The sequence below is a fragment of the Oryctolagus cuniculus genome, chromosome 12, assembly GCF_964237555.1.
Source record: "Oryctolagus cuniculus chromosome 12, mOryCun1.1, whole genome shotgun sequence".
Classification (NCBI taxonomy): domain Eukaryota; kingdom Metazoa; phylum Chordata; class Mammalia; order Lagomorpha; family Leporidae; genus Oryctolagus; species Oryctolagus cuniculus.
The window spans coordinates 45,413,094-45,434,201 of NC_091443.1; the positions used below are offsets into that span (position 1 = coordinate 45,413,094).

General features: G+C 41.7%; 1 protein-coding gene across 2 annotated transcripts in view; it reads left to right on the top strand.

The window, feature by feature from the left end:
- The first annotated feature begins 3,202 nt into the window (after positions 1 to 3,202).
- PRKD1 (protein kinase D1) overlaps positions 3,203 to 21,108 on the top strand; it is a 358,025-nt gene continuing 340,119 nt past the window's right edge. For both annotated transcript variants that reach the window (XM_051822738.2, XM_051822739.2), the window contains exon 1: positions 3,203 to 3,607. In XM_051822738.2, coding sequence (XP_051678698.1) covers positions 3,344 to 3,607 — 264 coding nt within the window. In that variant the 5' untranslated portion in view covers positions 3,203 to 3,343. The remainder of the gene's footprint in view (positions 3,608 to 21,108) is intronic.

The window sequence follows — 21,108 nt, forward strand, 5'->3', positions numbered from 1 at the left end:
ATAGGAGTTGCCACAACCAAGGGAAACTCTAGTGGTTTTCATATTTTTTTCCTTTTTTCTTTTTAATGATTCTCCAGGCCTTCTATAGAATCTCCTCCCTTGCTTCCTTATTATTTCTAACACTCTACAAGAATATTTCATATGATTGATAAATCATAGCATAATGAGTTATTCAGCTTTTTTTTTCTTCCTAAATAGGACAACTAAGTTCCTGTAATTCTGATATAACTGATGAGGGTCTAGAGCTCGCTCTCTCTCTCTCTCTCTCTCTCCCTTGAGAACTCATCTAATCACACTTGGAAATGTTTTCACCACACTGATGATTTCCAAATGTATTCCTGGCACTTTTCTCTTTTCTGAATGCTAGACAGATAATATCCAGCTCTAGTTGTTGTTTCTAGCTGAAAGTCTACTGGCACATCAAACTCAGAGCAGAAATTGTGTTTCTCCACAAAGGTGCTTCTTGCCTGCCCTCTTCCTCATCGATGACCACCACCAGCAGGCCATCTGCTTAGAAACATCAGAGTCTGCCCTGACACTCTTGTGTCTCACTACTTGTAGTCTGACTCATCAGCAAGACCAAGGGTTCCGTCTCTAGAACAGATCTTGCACCTTTCCACTTCTTAGCATCACTACAACCACAGTGGTCCAAGTCTTTGGACAGAGATTGCTTTCTCTCTTTACTGTTATAATTTGTTTCCTACACAGCAGTGATCTTTAAAAACATGCTAATTAAATCTTCTCACTTTCTGGTTGAAAACCTTCCCGTTGTTCAGCAATACCCTGAGAATACAATACAAGCTCTTTACTATGGCATTCAAGACCCTTAGTGGTCTGGCTTCCTTCAGCTCTGACCTCTTTCTCTGTGCCTTGAAAATGCCAAATACATCCCTGAGTTAGATTGTTTGCACTGTCTGTTCTTTATGTCTAGAATATTACTATCCCAGAGCTTCCTAAGACTTGTCCCTTTCCACCCAGCATCCAGGTTTTGGTGATTTTTTAAGTGTAAACTCCTCAGTGAAACCTTCTTTCATGCTGACTCCGAAGTAGTGCCTCTTTCTCTACTCCCTCCCCACAAGCTACTCTTTTTACTATGGCATTAATTTTATTCATTGCAATTATGACTATCAGAAATAATCTAATTATTTTTTTCTTTTCAATGTGATACGTTTGAGTTGTCTTGAAAGCTGCACAACTTTTACCTATGGGGTCTGGAACAGGGAAAAATCTCAGCACCTAGTTGTTATATTTACAAATCATGACTAGCTCTAGCTCTCCTGAATCTGAACTGAAGCTAGCTTTTTATAAATTCCTTCTGAACAGGAACTTTGTTCCTAGTAATAGGAAATTGCAGAATATTGCCTTTCTTCAAACTTTGGAAGAAAATGAGATATCTTTTCTGACATTAAAAGAAAATCCCTAGAGAAGTGAGACGGCTATTGCATCAGGAAGAACTGATTCATTGTCCTGGCTTAGGTGACTGAGTCTGGCACACTAAGAAAATGATACTCTAACATGAAGAATAAAGAGGACGAGCTCATAAAGAAGTAAGCAGGAGAAACACCAACGCATATATGTAGATTCTAACAAACTATCAATCCAGAGTACATTCAAATCTCTTCTAGAGCAGCGAACAACACAGTGTAGCCAGGGGTGCAGAAGACCGCATTATCTATACTGGGGATACAGCTCTAAAGAAACCACCTTGCAATATCTTGGGCAAGAACCACAGGTCAAGATAATAGAAAAAAATAAAAAAAAGTAACGACCCAGGAAAGAAAGTATACGAAATAGGCTGCTTAGGTATGTTAGAGAAGTACCAGGGAAGTGGAGAAGTGACACACTACAGTACATAAACTGCTTGGGCAACTGCTAAATGCAACTGTGAAGACCCTTCTTCAAATATTATTAAGAATTCCCAAGCAATGATAGCAGAGCATGGGACTGAGCAGGACCCCAATGATCCCGATGAGAGCTGGACCCTGCGCAAGTGCATTGTTATACACCCATGAAACCCATCCTCGGTGGGGGGGGGGGGGCGGGCGGGAATGAAACTCATCTCCCACTACTGGGAAGCACGACTCTCAGCCCCCAACCCGACAAAAGCAAGAAACAACTCTGCGAGCAGGTTGTACTCCATGTTGAAGGCGGTTCTAGTGATGGCGGTGGTGCAGGGGAGAACCTGGGAGCACCACTCCTGAAAAGTACACTTGAGACTGACAGAAGAAGAAGGAAAATCGTTTCTGGGGCTCCAAAGCGGAAGCTCCAGCCAAAGAGAGTAGAGGGAAAGAGGCCGCATCAGACCCACCCCCTGGCCTTTCGCAGACGGTGCCTTTTCTTCCAAAAGGCCCATCCAGTGAATTCAGCTGCTCGCCCACGTCTGGGTTCTCAGGACTGGGGTGGACGTAAAGGTGTGACACAGAGAGAGACAAAAAGGTAGGCACACCGAAATACACTTCTGTGGATTTATACTCTCTACGGTAGTCACCCGAGGGCTCCCCGAGGCGCCGGGATCTGAGTGGCTCCCTCACGAACCGCTATTTCCATCCCCTCCTCGAGGCTCGGAAGGAAACCCCACGGGGAACCCGAGGGTTTGGCAGTCTTGAATACCTCAAAGGTCGCCCCACTCAGAAGGGCGCAGTCCCGGTGCCCCCGCACCAGCTGTGGGGACTGTGGGGACCGGGGGAGCTCTCAGCCCCGGAGACCGGGAGGGGGAGGTGCGTCCCGACTCCCGGGCCCCTCAAGTCGGCGGCCCGGAGAGCGGGGGCTGCAGAGACGGGGGACCCGGAGGGGAGGCACGGGCCGCGCCCTCCGTGGTGGCCCTGAGCCCCGCCACTCGGTCCTGTCCCGGCTCGCCAAGGCTCAGGCCCCCGGAACCTCGGACTGAGGGGGCGGCGACCGGGCACCCTGCGGCCACTGCGGCCGCGGCTCCTGCGGCTCCAGCGCCCGCCTGGTGGTGGCTCCGGAGTGCCCGCCCCCAGCTCTCTTCCCCGCCCCTCGCGCCCCTCGCCCGCCCCCGCCCGGCGCCCGACCGCGCTGACCCGCAGCCCCGGGGCCCCGAGCGCGCCGCGGCGGCTGCTCCTCGGAGGCGGCGGCGGCGGCGGCGGCACCTCCCCCGCGCGGTGGCCGCGCTCCCGGCGGCACAGTCCTCCCGCCTCGGCCATTTTTCCTCCTCCCCTCCCCTCCAGAGCCTCATCCCTTCGCCCTCCCCCCGCGCCGGGACTTTTCCGGAAAGTTTTTATTTTCCGTCTCGGCTCTCCGAGAAAGAAGCTCTCCGTTCGGCCGCCGCAAAAACTTTTCGGCCCCCGCCCTCGGCCGCCCGGCCCCGCCGCCCCGCCGAGCGATGAGCGCTCCTCCGCTCCTGCGGCCGCCCAGCCCGCTGCTGCCCGTGGCGGCGGCCGCGGCAGCAGCGGCCGCCGCGTTGGTGCCGGGGTCGGGGCCGGGGCCCGCGCCCTTCCTGGCTCCGGTCGCGGCCCCGGCCGGGGGCATCTCGTTCCATCTACAAATCGGCCTGAGCCGCGAGCCGGTGCTGCTGCTGCAGGACTCGTCCGGGGACTACAGCCTGGCGCACGTCCGCGAGATGGCTTGCTCCATCGTCGACCAAAAGGTAGGGCGCCGTGCCGCTCCCCTCCCGGCCTCCCGGCCGCGCGGCGCAGGGGGCGCTGCCCTCCCCGACCCTCGCCGCCAACTTTCCGGCTGCGGGGGCTCGGCCGGAGCTGGGCTCGCCGGCGCTCAGGAAGCCTCTGGCACCGACCAGCCGGACTTGGACGCCCGCGCCCAAGGCATCGCGCTCCCTGTTGCTCTGCCCTGGCGCCCCCATGCTCTCCGAATCCCCAGGTTCTCGCCTGTCTGAGTCCTTTCTCTGCCCATTTCCATCCGTCCCATGACATGTCCACGCATCCTACCCTGCTCTCGTCGCGCTCCTGCGCACCCTTGGGACTTGCCGGCTCCCTACCCACTCCCTTCTCCGCCCCCCAGCCTTCCCTTCGGAGCCTGGACCGGCGCGTTCCCGGCCCGAAGTCCCGCCGGGACGAGCTCCGCACGGCTTCAGCACCACTCCCTTCCCCTCTAGATCCGTCCCCCCACGCCCAGGTTGCCGCTGAGGGGTTCCTGGAATGACCTGGGCGCGAGGAATTTCTCACCTGTCAACTGGGCTTTTAAGAGAGGGGGATTGGCTTGGCCAGCTGTGAAAACAACTGAGCGGACCCCAACTACCCAAGTCCTTTTGGTCATTTGGTCCCACCTCTGTAAGAGCGTGGGGACAGAATTTCCAACGACGAAGCCGCGGAGCTGCGGCTTATTTTTCTGGCACATAGAGAGTGGGACACTGAAGTGTTGGGGTGATGTCCAGGGACTCCCTCAAGGCTGAGTGCCCTCAAGTCCGAGACTGTGGGCCTCTCCACGGCGGCCATCAAGGGCAGGCTAGAAAAGGGCCCTGGTCCTGGACCAGGCCACCCTGGGGGAGACTCCGCGCCCACCTCTGTTTACACTGCTAGTCTGATTTTCAGGTTGGCAAGGGGCGGTGGGGGTATAAGCTAGTGGGAGCCTTGGCGCCAGTCTTCTCAGGACAGTCAGCCAGGGCTTGGGGGCGGAGACAGAGGGCACTAAAAGTGCTGGATTTCAGTCCTGGAGGACTTGGCTAGGACTGCCTTGCAGTGCTCTCCTGAATAATCAGGAATTGCCTTCTTGAAAATTATTTGAAATGGAGTTTGCCAAACTTGGAGGGTTTTGAATTGTGACACACTGAGCTCAGGTACATTAGGAAAGCCTAAGGGGGGGGGGGGGGAGATCACTAATCTGGGAAGTTGTGAAAGTTCTGAAGGCCAGACAAAGGTAACCATGAGTGCCTGCAAGTTTCATTCAGTGAAAGGAGTGGCACTTTATAGTGCATGTGTGATTCTCAATTGCTTGCAGCTTCCATGCAATGTTTGTGTCCAGCCCCAGTGTCAGGGAGTGTGGGTTATGGGAGAGCGGGAGCACTCCCCTAGGCATCAATAGCCTTACCTGATCAGAGTGTGGCCACAGCATCTCCATGTTAGAGTGTGTAAGAGTTCACTGAAATGCAGTGCTGCCCAAGCACAGACACACTGGAGATAATAACATTTCTCCAAAAAACATGCAGCTCTGTGGAACTGTGATTTCTTATCTATTTATTATTTATTTATTTATTAGTGTGTGGAAGTCTTCTTTCCCCTTTTTATTTATATATATAGAGAACAGATTTCATGTAATTCAGATACAATTCCAAGAATATAGTAACACTTTTCTCCTTTTCCTTCAGTTTTTGCAATAACATTTAGAATTTACATCACAGTGGGAAAACCATTGTTCAGCAGGAATATAGACAAGGGCTATCTAACGCAAGGATGTGGTGACAGAATATTTAAATGCAGTCTAATAATGTGGACAGACTTTGTTTGCCAGCTTTAAAACACACGCACACCTTAATGGAATTTAGGATGAGGTGAAACAATCAAGGTTTAAGAGGTTGGGAGTTGCATCTGGGTCGCTCCCAAGAGGGATGTCATATGGAAAGAGTGAGGTGAGTCAAAGGGAGAGGGGCTGCAGGCACCCCTGGATTGCAGTAGACTCGGGGTGGGGTCTAGGGTATTTAGAGAAGGCCTTGACATTAAAATGAACTCAGTAATCCTCGCATAGAGAAATCATCCCAAGAACATCTGAGCCATGGATTTGCTGTGTGGAGGGTGCTATGGAATGCCAGCCATATTGCAACAGAAAGAAAACTGGAGTTTGTTGCTGTGAGCTGCTTAGAACCCGGGCCAAGACTCTAGGGGAGAGACTTGGAGAAATACTGGAAAGGGAACATCAGCAGTCCTTGGTAATTGATTTGCGAAGGGCAGCCCTTTCCTTTTGCATTTATTCCGGTAGTTCTGTCTCAAAAGAAAAGTTTGAGAAGTTTGCTTGCAATAGCCAAGAGAAGGAGTTCACTTTGATTTTTTTGTTGAAGATTATTGCAGAGATTTACATATGTGAATCTGAGAATTACTTATATTTGGAACACTAAATAAATATGTTCTTGGTGTTGGATCTAGACAGAGGATTTTTTTTTCTGTCTTCTGTCATCTATTGCAGGATACCTTATTACCCCAGCCAGAAACAAGGTGGGAGCCGTATGAGTCCATCACAGGCTAATAGAAATCTGCTTTATGACGGTAGGAATGGTAGAGTGTGTCACTGTGGCGGGAAGGAGGAGTTCAGAGGTAGGGGAGGCCCTTTTGTCCTCTGTTTCCACTCTTCTTGAAGTACCTTATGAAGACATCAACCATGAGGACAAATGGCAGAGGAGAGAAAGAAAGATAAAGGATGGGAGAAGGGGGGGGTGATGGTTTATCAGGAGAGAGCTGACAGTTTGAACTTATTTACAATGTATTATGTAGACCAGACTCACGTGTGGTTCACAAAGGCAGGGTCCCTTGGTTTTCTGAGCCCTTCTCTTTTGTTGTTTTAAATTGTGTGAAGAAGTTTTGCATCCAGTTTGTTCATGAACTCCCTAAATTCTGTCGTTGGTCATCATAGCTTAAATCTTTGGAAGTATTAACAGTTCAGTTGATTTCAGCAACATTTCTGGGACATTTTCATGGGATGAACGACTGAAGTACACAGGCTGAATAAGAGAGACACTGTTCCTGCGACACTCATCTTTAAATTCTTATTATTTAGAACTTAAGTTGTAGTTTTCTTTAATTAGGTCGATTTTAAAAAGTAGTAAACATATGACTGTACTTGAAAAATTTTGATGATGATTCAACAAAAATGCTTTCATTTTAGGATAATATGCCCTGGTTACTACTGAATTATATAACTAAATATTTCTTTTATCTTTTAGTTTTGTTGAAAAGTCTAGTCTTGCTTTTTTTATATGTAACAATGTATAAATATATAAGATGTAATTAATTCTTTTTTTGGGGAAATATTAGCTGAAGGGTTTTTTGTTTTTGTATTGTATTTATTTCTATACTTCACAAGCTTGCAACACCAAAGGCTGGTTGTATATAAAGATACGTATTCTGTTAGTTCCTGTACATGATTCTTGTTTTCAGGAAGGTAACAAAATAATGACAGTAATTGACTTCATTTTGAAACACTTTTACTTTCTGCTATCAAAGGAACTGTGAATATATAGTCTAAGAAGGCGTTGTTCTGAAGCAGTGCAGAACATTCCAAAGGAAAAATTTCTTGGTATCAATCATAGTACTTTATCTACATGTTCTCTCTCTCTCTCTCTCACACACACACACTCTCTCTCTCTCTCTCTCTCTCTACTGAAAAAAACCTAAGCAACATTAATTTAGGGATGTGTGATGCAATTAATAACACTGTTTTGACTGTTATCAGAAATTTATGTATTCTTGAATTTACTTGAATAATAACATCCCTAAGACTCCTGAAATTTAGTTTCACTTTGCACAATCATCTTTCTGGCCAAAGGGATTGACGTGTGAGATGTTTTACAAAATATTTATTTGAAAGGCAGAATGACAGAGTGCAAGCGGAGAAAGGGGGGAAAGAGAGAGAGAGAGAGAGAGAGAGAGAGAGAAAGAGAGAGAGGGAGATGTTTTCTATCTGCTGGTTCACTTCCCAAATTGGCTGCAATAGCCAGGGCTAGTCCAGGCCCAAGCCAGGGGCCTGGAACTCCTTCCAGGTCTCCCATGTGAGTGACAGGGACCCAAGGGCCATCATCTGCTTCCTTTCCAGGCCCATTAGCAGGCAGGTCGATCAGAGACATAACAGCTCCAACTGAAACTGGCCTTCCAGTGTGGGATGCTGGTGTCACAGCATCCAGGAAAGGTGAGATCTTACCAGATGGTAACTCACTACTCATTAAAGAAGTAACACACTTTGCATGTTTTGCTCTCTTAATTGTACATTGTTTTCTTAACAGTTGCAGTATAATTTCCGTTTTTATTGTTAACTTGAGCTACTCTATTGCACAGATTGAGAAAGCTGGAAATAATTAGCTGATTGACCAACCTAACACCTGTTGAACAACAGTCTTTTTAAGCTAATGATAGCCTATGAATCATAGGTGTATAGAAGTATTTCTTCTAATTTTATATTTGGGCATATTTTATGTCTGCTGATTTCTAATTTAAAGATGAAGTACAGAATTTGTCATTTCATTAAATGATTCTTAACCAGTATACTTTTAATACTGTCTATATTTAAAATTTATTTTTTTCAGATTTAATAGTAATAAGATGATTATATTTTGGAGTTATATATATAAAGTGATACATTTATATGTAGCATATTATGAAAGTATCTTAAGTGGCTTTTTTGAAATATTTCAGTACTCATGTGTAGTCTCCACATACTGTTTGATATTTTGTATTGTAGACTGTAAGAACATGGCTTCGCCATATTTCTCACAATCCAAAAAAGAAACTCTGCTTTATGTTTTGCTATCGGTGTAGATAAGGTATATGCCATTTAACAATTTTTGCAAAGAGAATATCCTTTGAGATAGGGAAGTTAAAGGCATCAAACTTTGCAGTCTTTGGGCTGGGAACTGTTGAATGATTGGCTGTTTTGACAATACTAGAATTAATCTGGGACATTATGAGATAAATTTGAATGAATAAAACTATCATGTGTATGATGGTAGTGCTAGGGGCTAGAAAATTATTAAAAAAGTTTAAAAACTTGCCCCATACCTAAGGAGAGTGAGAGTGCAGTTCAGCCTACCATACTCTTATCATGATTATTAAAGGGAGAGGGGATTTTTGGCTTTGTGGTTAATATGCCCATTTGGATGCCCACATCCCACATGAGAGTGCCTCTGTGCCTGATTCTGCCTTCATGTTATTTGCACCCTGGGCCACATTAGGAGATGGCACCATGTGGGAGGCCTGGAGTGAGTTCCTGGCTCCCAGCTTTGGCCTGACCCAGTCCTTGTCTGTTGTGGACATTTGGGGGGTGAACTGGCAGATGAGAGCTGATGAAAGTAAAGCATGTTTATTTAAAGAAATTATTATAATGATCAAGACAGTAGTATTGATATCAAAGTAGATTAGAGGTGGGTAAATGCAATCATGTAGGATTTGATGAAGTTTGTCTAATTTTTGTATTTGTTTGTGTTGTTTTTATGGGCTGGGGATAATTCATCTTTTTGACGTTTCACCTCTGGCAGTTATCTTGTCAATCTGAAAGATCTAAGCCTAAATGTGAAAATAATTGGGAGGGTAGGTGCAGCGTAGGGTGTTTTTAAAGATAGCATTACTCTAGAGAGATTTTGAAAATAAGGTTTCAATTTCTTTAATCCTTTTTAATGTTGGAATGTATTGGAACAGAACAAAACAGTAAGAGTGCATCATTTTTCCTTCTATAGTGTTGGTAGAATTTAGATGCAAATATCATAATGATTTTTTTTTTTTGGACAGGCAGAGTTAGTAAGAGAGAGAGAGACTAAGAGAAAGGTCTTCCTTACGTTGGTTCACCCCCCAGTGGCCGCCACAGCTGGTGCGCTGCGGCCCGGCACACCACGCTGATCCGAAGCCAGGAGCCAGGTGCCTCCCTGTCTCCCATGTGGGTGCAGGGCCCAATCGCTTGGGCCATCCTCTACTGCACTCCAGGGCCACAGCAGAGAGCTGGACTGGAACAGGAGCAACCAGGACAGAATCCGGCGCCCCAACTGGGACTAGAACCCAGGGTGCTGGCACCACAGGCAGAGGATTAGCCTAGTGAGCTGCGGTGCTGGCCAAGATCATAATGATTTTGCTCATGTATCTTCAGAATTCTTTTTTGACAAAAAGAATATTTAAAATTCTCCCCAGGAATTCTTGTGATACTGTCAAGTAATATTCTTGTTTCATTAGAAACCAATAATGATGGTAATACTTGAAGTTATTTGGTAGCAGAGAAACCCACATTATATAGTTTCTGATTTATTCTTGTCTCATACAGAATCAAGATAAATGAAATATACAAAGTCTTTACTGATAAAGCCCCAAGGCCATTAAGAGTTATAGTTCAGAGTGTAATAAAGGTAAGAGGTAATGTAAAAACACCACATATTCAGAAATAATTATGCCTGTTCAAAATTTCAGTTTCCTGTATGGAGGTTTCTTGCAAATTTGCAAGAGGTTCTATTTGGCTTAGTCAGACAGTTGATACAGCAGCTTAGCAATGTTGGCAAATATGAAGCTTAGGTTTTTAAATATGAAATCATTCAGGAATTTTGTTCAATTTATCTTGTTGAAAAGGAAAAAAAATATGTAGCCTTCACTGGTTTGTTGGTATCTATGCTGACTAAATCTGATTGATGAGGAATTTCTTGAATTTATTGCTTGTATTTGGGCACAACTTAAAGAGTTTTTGAATGCTTCTTTCAGTTGTTAGCATCCACATTTTTCACTTAGATCATAAAATGAATGAAAAGTATGAATGTGATAATGAAAATATGAGTAAAATATGTGAGTGTACATAATAAAAGTATTTGGATCATCTAAGGCCTGTAGACTGGTATATCTTGTTAAGAAAGGAAGCATGTATTCTTTATCAACTGGAGTTTTTTTTTTTTTTTTTTTTTTTTTTTTTTTAATGTATCCTTCACTGATTCAGAGTTGGAAGGACTATGGCTTATGTATTCAGTGTTAAACCTGTTACTATTGAAGCCTGCTTTGTATAGAAACTTTTTTTAAAGTTTGGTTTGATTTTTTTCCTTCCTACACACAGTTTCCCTACAAATAGGTGTCTCAGCTTAAGCAGATGATCAGTTTATTGTGAAAAAGATAAAAAGATTGTACACTTGCAGTGAAGTAAATATCTATAGTCATGGATTTATTGTTTTTCAGCTTATTTGCTTGGTGTCATATCAGTTCTGCATAGGAATGGTATACTATATAGGATTTTGAAAAAGTATTACTATATTTTACATGATGTCTTTGTACAATTAGAGAGATGACACAGGGACAGAAAGGAAGGGGCAATTAAAAAGTGGAAATACTGTCTAAAGGTATACTGGAAAGATCAGAAAACAGGACCATTAGATTAACGGGTCACCATTTCTTATTTCAGCATTTTAGCCACTAGCTGAGCATTGGGACCTAATGGTTAGCACCATCTGAAAATATGTTTAGTAGCTTTTTGATCAAATTTTATATGTGGTACAAAGTTTTGGCTTCATATGGATCATATTAAGTTAGTGGTTTGGTTTGGTGCACTTTTGTAAATTTGTATTTGATTTTTTTATAGCTCTGACTGTTGGTCATACTTTTTTATCCCTCCCACCCAGAAACCTTTTATTTAAGGAATTTGCATGCCATGCATTCCATAAGTACAACTTTAGGAACATAATAATTTTTCCCATGCTATCCACCGTCCCACACTTTTTCCTCCTCCCTCTCCTCTTCTCATTCTTATTTTTTACTATGATCTATTTTCAGTTCACTTTATACACATAATTAACTCTATACTAAGTAAAGAGTTCAATAAATAGTATATAAAAAAACTGTTCTACAACAGTTGAGTCAAGGGCTGTTCAAAGTCATTGCATCTCAAAGTGTCAATTTCACTTCTATAGATTATAGATACATTTATTTATTTATTTATTTAAGAGGTAGAGTTACAGACAGTGAGAAGGAGAGACAGAGAGAAAGGTCTTCCTTCCATTGGTTCACTCCCCAAATGGCTGCGACAGCTGGAGCCACACCGATTGAAGGCAGGAGCCAGGTGCTTCTTCTCGGTTTCCCACGCGGGTGCAGGGGCCCAAGCACTTGGGCCATCTTCTACTGCTTTCCCAGGTCACAGCAGAGATCTGGATTGGAAGAGGAGCAGCTGGGACTAGAACCGGCACCCATATGGGATGTTGGTGCTGCACGCGGAGGATTAACCTACTGTGCCATGGTGCCGACCCCTATAGATTACCTTTTATGTGCTCTGTTATCACAGGTTATGGAGAATATATGGTATTTGTCCTTTTGAGACTGGCTCATTTCACTAGGTATGTTTTCCATTAGAATATAATATAATGTTGCAAGCAACATTTCATTTTTTTTTACTGCTTTGTAGTGTTCCATGGTGTACATATCCCATAATTTCTTTATCCAGCCATCAGTTGATAGAAATTTGGATTGATTCCATATCTTAGCTATTGTGAATTGAGCTGCAATAAACATGGGGGTACAGATAACTCTTTCATATGCTGATTCTATTTCTCTTGTGTAAATTCCCAGGAGTGGGATGGCTGAATCATAGGGTAGGTCTATGTTTAGATTTCTGAGGTATCTCCCTACTGTCTTCCACAGTGGCTGTGCTAGTTTACATTCACACCAGTGGTAGATTATGGTACCTTTTCCCCCACATCCTCGCCAGCATTTGTTGTTTGTTGTTTTCTGTATGAAAACCATTGTAACAAATATGAGATAAAACCTCATTATGGTTTTGATTTGCATTTCCCTGATAGCTAGTGATCCTGATCATTTGTTCATGTTTGTTGGCCATTTGGATTCCTTTTTTTGAAAAATGCCTATTTAAGTTATTTGCCCATTTCTTTTTCTTCATTTTTTTTAAGATTTATATATTTATTTGTAAGAATTAAAGAGAGAGAGAGAGAAAGAGAGAGAGAGAGAGAGAGAGGTTTTCCATCCACAGGTTCAGTCCTCAAATGGCTACATCGGCTAGAACTGGGCCAATCTGAAGCCAGGATCCAGGAACTTCTTCTCGGTCTCCCATGCTGGTGTAAGGTCCCAAGGACTTGGACCATCTTCTGTTATTTTCCAGGTCATAGAAGAGAGCTGGATGGGAAGTGGAGCAACTGAGACTTGAACCAGCATCCATATTGGATGTTGGCACTGAGGTGGCAGCTTTACCTGCTGCGCCACAGCATGGACTCCTTGCCCATTTCTTAACTGGGTATTTGTTTTGTTGTTGTTGAGTTTCTTGATCTCTTTATATATTCTGGTTATTAATCTTTTACCATTTGCATAGTTTACAGATAATTTCTCCCATTCTGTCAGTTGCCTCTTCACTTTCCTGAGTGTTTCTTTTGCAGTACAGAAGCTTCTCAATTTGATGTGATCCCATTTGTCAATTTGGGCTTTGATGGCCTGTGCCTCTGGGGTCTTTTCTAAGAACTCTTTGCCCATGCCAATGTCTTGCAGGATTTCTGCAGTGTTTTCTAATAATTTGATGGTATGAGGTCTTAGATTTAGGTCTTTAATAAATTTTTAAAAAAGTTTATTTATTTACTTGAAAGTTACACAGACAGAGAAGGAGAGGCAGAGAGAGAGAGAGGTCTTTTTTTTTAAACACATTTTAAAGATTTTATTTATTTATATGAGAGGTAGAGTTACAGACAGTGAGAAGGAGAGACAACGGTCTTCCATCCACTGGTTCACTCCCCAAATGGCTGCAATGGCCGGAGCTGCACCAATCCAAAGCCAGGAGCCAGGAGCCAGGAGCTTCCTCCTGGTCTCCCATGTGGATGCAGGGGCCCAAGGACTTGGGCCATCTTCTTCTGCTTTCCCAGGCCACACCAGAGACCTGGGTTGGAAGAGGAGCAGCTTACTCTAGAACTGGCGCCCATATGGGATGCTGGTGCCGCAGCTGGAGGATTAACCCTTTAATAAATTTTAAGTGGATTTTTCTGTAAGGTATAAGGTAGGAGTCTTCCTTCATATTTCTGCATGTGTAGATCCAGTTTCCCCAGCACTTTTTGTTGAAGAGACTGTTTTTGCTCTCGGGATTGATTGTAGCTCCTTTGTCAAAGATAAGTTGGTTGTAGATGGATGGGTTGATTTCTGGCATTTCTGTTCTGTTCCATTGGTTAATCCATATGCTTTTGTACTAGTACCAGGCTATTTTGTTTATAACTGCCTGTAGTGTGTTGAATGAAGATGACCATACAGCATATCAAATCTCACGGGATATAGAAAAAGCTCCGCAAGAGGAAAGTTTATAGCAATTGGTGCCTACATTAAGAAATGAGAAATGTACCAAATGAGCTATCAGTGCATCTCAAGGACCCACTAAAGCAGCAGCACAAAACTAATAGGAGAAAAGAAATAATTAAAACTAGAGAAGTAATATATGAAATTGAAACAAAAAATGCAAAAGATCAGAGAAATGAAGAGCTCATTAAAAAAAATCAAAATTGATACACCATTGGCTCAACTAACCCCCCCCCAAAAAAAAACAGAGAAGACCCAAGTCAATAAAACTAGAGATGAATAAGGAACTGTAACAATAGACACCACAGAAATAAAAAGAATCATCAGAAATTACTACAAAGAGCTGTATCCCAACAAATTGGGAAACCTAGAAAAAAATGGGTATATTCTTAGACATATGCACTCTACCAGTATTGAGCCGTGAAGACGGAAAACCTAAACAGACAATACCCACGAAAGAAATTGAATCATTAATAAAGATCTTCTCAACAAAGAAAAGACCAAGGCTGGATGGCTTCACTGCTGATTTCTACCAGACATTTGAAGAACCAACTCCAGTTCTTCTCAAGCTATTCAAAACAATTGAAAGGGAGGGAATCCTCTAAAACTTCTTCTATGAAGCCAGCATCACCTTAATTCCTAAACCTGAAAAAGATACAACATAGAAAGAGAACTACAGACCAATTTCGCTGATGCACATAGACACAGAAATCCTCAACAAAATACTAGCCAATTGAATCCAACAACACATCAGAAAGATCATTCATCTGGACCAAGTGCAATTTATCCCTGGTACGTAGTGATGGTTCAACATTCACAAATCCATCAAAGTGATACATCACATTTACAAATTGAATAACAAAAACCATATTATTATTTCAATAGATACAAAGAAAGCATTTGATAAAATACAACACTCTTTCATGATGAAAACTTTAAGCAAATTAGGTACAGAAGGAACATTTCTCAACACAATTTATGACAAATCCATGGCCAGTATCCTATTGAATGGAGAAAAGTTGGAAGCATTCACATTTTGATCTGGAATCAGACAAAGATGCCCAGTCTCACCATTGGTATTCAGTATCGTCCTGGAAGTTTTAGCCAAAGCCATTAGGCAAGAAAAAGAAATCAAAGAGATAGAAATTAGGAAGGAGGAAATCAAACTATTCCTATTTGCCAGTGATATGATTCTATATATAGGAGATCTGAAAGACTCCACTAAGAGACTACTGGAACTCATAGAAAAGTTTGGTGAAGTGGAAAGAATAAAATCAATACACAAAAATCAATAGCCTTTGTATACACAGACAATGCCACGACTGAGAATGCACTTCTAAGATCAATCCCATTCACAGTAGCTACAGAAAGATCAAATACCTTGGAATAAATTTATCCAAGGATGTCAAAGAGCTCTATGATGAGAATTACAAAATATTAAAGAATGAAATAGAAGAAGACACACAAAAAGTGAAAAAATTTTCCATGTTAATTGATTGGAAGAATCAATATCATTAAAATGTCTATACTACTGAAAGTAGTTTACATATTCAATGCCATACCAGTAAAAATGCCAAGGACATTTTTCTCAGATCTAGAAAAAATGAAGCTCAAATTCATATGGAAACACAGGAGACCCTGAATAGCTAAAGCAATCTTATACAACAAAACAAAGCCAGAGGCATCACAATACCAGATTTCAAGACATCATTCTTACCCTGAGTGCCCTTTGAACACTGCAGAAAAAGGTGATCCTACAAGATACCCCTGTCCTAATTTTATTATGGTATAATTGGAAAGATAAAATTGTATTTATTATGGCATATAGTTTTTTTGCAAAGAGTGTTGCTTTATATCTTTAAATACACTTAATAAAATACAATTTCTAGCCAAATGACAAAAAAGAAAAACAATTCATGTAAGAAGAAGAAAGAACTCTAGAAAAGTAATCAAGTGTATCATAGATCCAAGAGGTTACACACAATTTTACTTTTGATTCAAAAAACTTAAAAAAACCGCACTGAGACACTTTCTGATTTTTAAAATAGTATATATAATAGATTTGCATTTATTATTGAAACACATCAAAAATAAAAAACAATTTGAGGAAAAATAGAAGCTATTATTTTTTGATTTTGCAAATTTAAATTTTTCTCTGGAAGTATTTTCTGACAAATGTTTTACAGAATACATGAATGATAGGTTCAATTTTTATAATATTGTTCCTATAGTCTATTCAAGTACTCTACTGTTTATCATATTAATTATTCTCACTTTAAGGTAGTAAGTCAATATTTTAATGACACTTTTATTATTAAAATAAAATGTAGGCTATTCCTACAAGATAATCATAAAATAAGATTTTAAGAATCTTTATGTAAAAGAAATGTTTACATTCTTGGACTCAAGTTTATCATAAATGCCTTCTGCACAACTCTTTCCATTTTATTACTGACACTGATATTGAACTGGGCCATTTAATAATTTCTCAAAGCTCTACTAATGGGTTGTTTAAGCCATAAAATACACATTGTTTTCAAGTTGTACAAATGTTTTTGCTTTCTTTAAATTTATGTCTTTTACCTGAACTATTAACATTCTCTTCTATGGCAGCTTTTAAAAATTTTCTTCATTTTTTTTCTTTAAAAGACAAAGAGAGGGAGATCTATCTTCCTTCCATCGGTTCACTGCCCAACTGCCTGCAACAGCCAGGGATGGGCTATGCCAATGCTAGGAGTCAGAAACTCTATGTAGGTGGCAGGGAGGTAGCACTTGAGCCATCATCATCTGCTGCCTTGCAGGGTATGCATTAGCAGTAAGCTGGATTAGAAGTGGAAGCAGAGACAGGCACTCCCATTTGTGATGTGAGTATCCCTAGTGGCTATTTATATGGCATACAGTTTTGGAATTATTAATATATACACCTGCTCATTTTGTGTATGCGTGTGTGTGTTATGTATGTGTGTGTGTGTGTATCTATGATAGAGCATTTAAGGTTCATGCTTTTAGCAGTGTTCAGGTGTCAAAAACATTGCCATTAGGCGGCAACTAGCCATGCTATGTGATAGATCTCTGAAACTTAACCATCTTAAATTTTGTACACACTGTGAAATTTTATATTCTTTAGCTAGCCTCTACTCATTCTCATTACCCCTCCACTCCTGCCCAGGGCGGCCACCATTATAGCCTCTGCTTTTGTGAGTTCAGCTTTCTTTTCTTTTTTTTTTTTTTTTTTTTTTTTTGACAGGCAGAGTGGACAGTGAGAGAGAGAGAGACAGAGAGAAAGGTCTTCCTTTGCCGTTGGTTCACCCTCCAATGGCCACCGTGGCTGGCGCGCTGTGGCTGGCGCACTGCGCTGATCCGATGACAGGAGCCAGGTACTTATCCTGGTCTCCCATGCGGGTGCAGGGCCCAAGCACTTGGGCCATCATCCACTGCAGTCCCTGGCCACAGCAGAGAGCTGGCCTGGAAGAGGGGCAACTGGGAGTTCAGCTTTCTAAAATTCTGTTCTATATGTCTGAGAACAGGCAATATTTCTTTTTCTGTGTCTGGCTTATTTCACTTACCATAATGTCTTTCAGGCTCATTCTTGTTGCAAATGGAAGGGATTTCCTTCTTTTTAAAGACTGAATAGTATTCCATTCCATATGTGTGTATATGTGTCACATATTCTTGATCCATTCATCAGTTGATGGATGCTGAGTTTGGTTCTCTTTCTTGGCTATTGTGAATGATGCTGCAATTAATTGCAGATCCTTCAGTACCTGATTTCATTTCCTTTAGATGTAAACCCAGCAATGGGATTACCTGCCACTTGGTAGCTTTTTGATGAACTTTCATACTGTCTTCCAAAATGGCTGCACTAATTTATGTTCCCACCAAGAGGGTTTGCTTTTCTTTGTTTCCTCCCCAACACTTATCTTTCATCTTTTTAAGAATAGCCGTCCTAGCTCATGTGAGGAGGTTATCTCGTGGTGGTTTTAATTTGCATTTCTCCAATGTTTGTTGGTGGAGATCATATTTTCATATACCAGTTGACTGTATGTCTTTTGAAAAAGGCCTGTTGAGGTCTTTTGCCCATTTTAAAATTGAATTATTTGTTTTCTTACTATTGAGTTATATGAGTTCCTTTGTGTTTTAGATATTAGAGACCAGGTTTTCTGTGATAACGCATTAGATATTTGTCATTTCTCAGCCATGTGATCTGGCTTTCATTAGCTCATTATCCTTTGGTTCAGCTTTTAAGTGTTAATCTTAAAACATAACAGGAGGGGCTGGCACTGTAGCACAGTAGGTTAATCCTCTGCCTGCAGCACCAGCATCCCATGTGGGCACTTGTTCTAGTCCCAGCTGCTCCTCTTCTAATTCAGATCTCTGCTTTGGCCTGGGAAAGCAGTGGAAGATGGCCCCCAAGTCCATGGGCCCCTGCATGCACATGGGAGACTGGGAGGAAGCACCTGGATCCTGGCTTCGGATCGTCGCAGCTCCAGCTGTCACAGCCATTTTGGGAGTGAACCAACAGACGGAAGACCTTTCTCTCTGTCTCTCCCTCTGTCTCTAACTCTACCTCTCAAGTAAATGGATAAAAATCTTTAAAAAAAATACAGGAAAGAACTGTCATTTACTAACTGTCCAGTTGCTTAGCAGTAGACTAGTCTATGTAAAAACCTTAAAACCACAGGCTTTCTAGAAGGAAGCCATCATGGCTTTCATTCTTGGCTTTGCCTCATTTTGGTTGTTATGTAGCTGTCATATCCAAGCCTCAAATTTCCCCTGCATAAAATGGAGACAGAATCCATCTTAAAAGGCTACTAGCACTTAATTAACATGGGATGAAATAAGATGCATAATGAATGTTTGAGACCTCAGTTTATCAGGCATTATATTATTTTGTTCTTTTAAAAAATACTTTCCTGCACTAGTGCCTGAGTGTATACTATCCATTTGCCTTTTAAGAAACCCTGCTGTCTGTTCACTTCCTTAACAAATCTTAACTATTCCAAAAAGTAACCACGGGCATACAGATTTGCAATAATCATACTGAATTTATGAAACACATTTTTCATCCATCCATATAAGGTCCTGCTGTGATATTTTATTTCATTATTTCTTTTTATCAGGTGTTATAGGGACTGTGACATATGCATCAAGTATCATGCCTTGACATTTGAAGTGTGTACTTTTTATCATAGAAATAATAGATGGTTAAGATAAATTAAAAGTGTATTCAGCATTAAATAAATACCTGAGGGTATTTCCTTTTTCATATGCAATGGAATAAGAAGAATCTGAATATAATCAAAACCTATTTTTTGTCACCAAAATGTATTTCTATGTGAAATTAACTAATATTTTTTAAATATGAAAACTGTGTACTATTAAATAGCCTTGGTTTTTATATTATTTTTTGTGGATAGTTCAGATTGACTTTCAAGTAAAATCTTTTTTGCTTGAAATTTTATTCAGCTACATTTTTATTATAAATTTCAAACTTTATTAATAGTCAATATTTTTCATTTATCAGTAACAAGGACTAATCCATCAGGTTAAGATGTTAAAGGTTTTTAAACTGTTAATTCTGGACATAACAAAAAATCAAAACCTTTTTCTAGATTGCCTAAATCATTCATATTAATGATACAGTAACGGTTGAATTATTATGGAACTGTCCCCTTTGTTTTGGATTGATAACTGTACCAGAGGGAGACCAGGGGTTCAGTTCTTGTTCAGCTGCTTAAATTCAGAGAATTTACTTGGGTCAAATATTAATTCAGGACCTTTAAAATATTAATTAGACGTGAACATTCTTCCTCCCCCTGCTGCTTTTCACTCTTCAGTTTATTGAGAGTGTTAAGAGATCATAGCCGAACTTCAATGAGAAAATTCCCCCGTTGACAGGAAGGTGATGCTGGCTGTCAGTTTGGAGCCACCTGTGTGGTTCCCATGGTGCAGGATGGTGTCGTCTTGGCATTTAGTGTCCTTTGTATCTCTGATATGGGTTAGGGCAACCAAGCACACATGTGAACAACAGAATTGTAATTATGGTTAGTTTTGTTAGATCCTCAGAACAATAACACCTACAGGTCAGGATCACTTAACCACAACTAGTGGTCTAAGGTAAACAGCTGTAATGCTTTCAGCATTAACAAAAAAAGTAATGAGCTGGGGGAAGAGTGTCAGTTAAGCTCTGCTGCTGACGACTTAGAATCCATGCTGGTGCATAGACCTGAGCAGGGTAGAGTAGGTGAAGCATGAGATTCAAGGCTTTGATACCAGAGAAAGGACAGTGACAGCTAATCCCTGACCTTCCTGTGGGTTGAGTCAGCAGGAATAGCCCCACTAGGTAACTCATGTATAGCTATAAAGAGAGATCCAAGAGGTGGTTTTTTTCTAAGTAGGGTAGTTTGGGTTTTATGACAGGTGAGTTTTTGAATGAGTTGTGCACGTTTTAGGGTTAGCTTATTCCAAGAACATGGGTTTGTGGTCAACAAAGTTTCCGGGCCTCCTGTGGAAAATCCCGAGTGGTCAAGGACCTTGAGTTGGCAGTTTCTTTCATGGTACAATGACTAGCAGAGGGGACAGAGCTTCCTGGCGTTTATTCTGTGTGCCAGTCTCAGGCTCTACTTCTTGTTTGAGATTTTGGATTCTCGTAGCAGCCTCTTGAGCAGCCATTTTAAGTATGAGGAAACTAAAGGCCAGTGAGGTTCAATCATCTACACAATTTGCACAGCTGCTGAGCAAAAAGCAACACACCCTCCCCATCCCCTCAAATACTTCATTCACCTGCTAGAATGGCCGTGGCCTTGCAGAGCTTGGAGTGTGTGTATGTAGGGAGAAATGCTAAACCTCTATTATGTTGGCTGAGATTTAAAACCACTTCAGCTTTGACAGTGTGGTATTATTTATGTTAGCTTAAATCACTGCTTAGTCTGGAAGCCTTCCCTCATCTGGAATTCACATTCCAGTTCATCGTTGGCTAGAATTGTAGTCACTTTAGAGGCTACCACTATAGTGATTCTCTATTTCTCTTACAGATGGCAATATTCTCCCCCTGGGCCCTGTGTTGATAATGAATGTAATGAATGCTAGAACTTGACTGTCATTGTAGATAGTGCCAGTAGTGAGGTGTGAGTGCCTGTTTATGTGATGCTCATCATCACCTCAGAGGAGTCACATAATCTGTAAAATGTCTAATTGT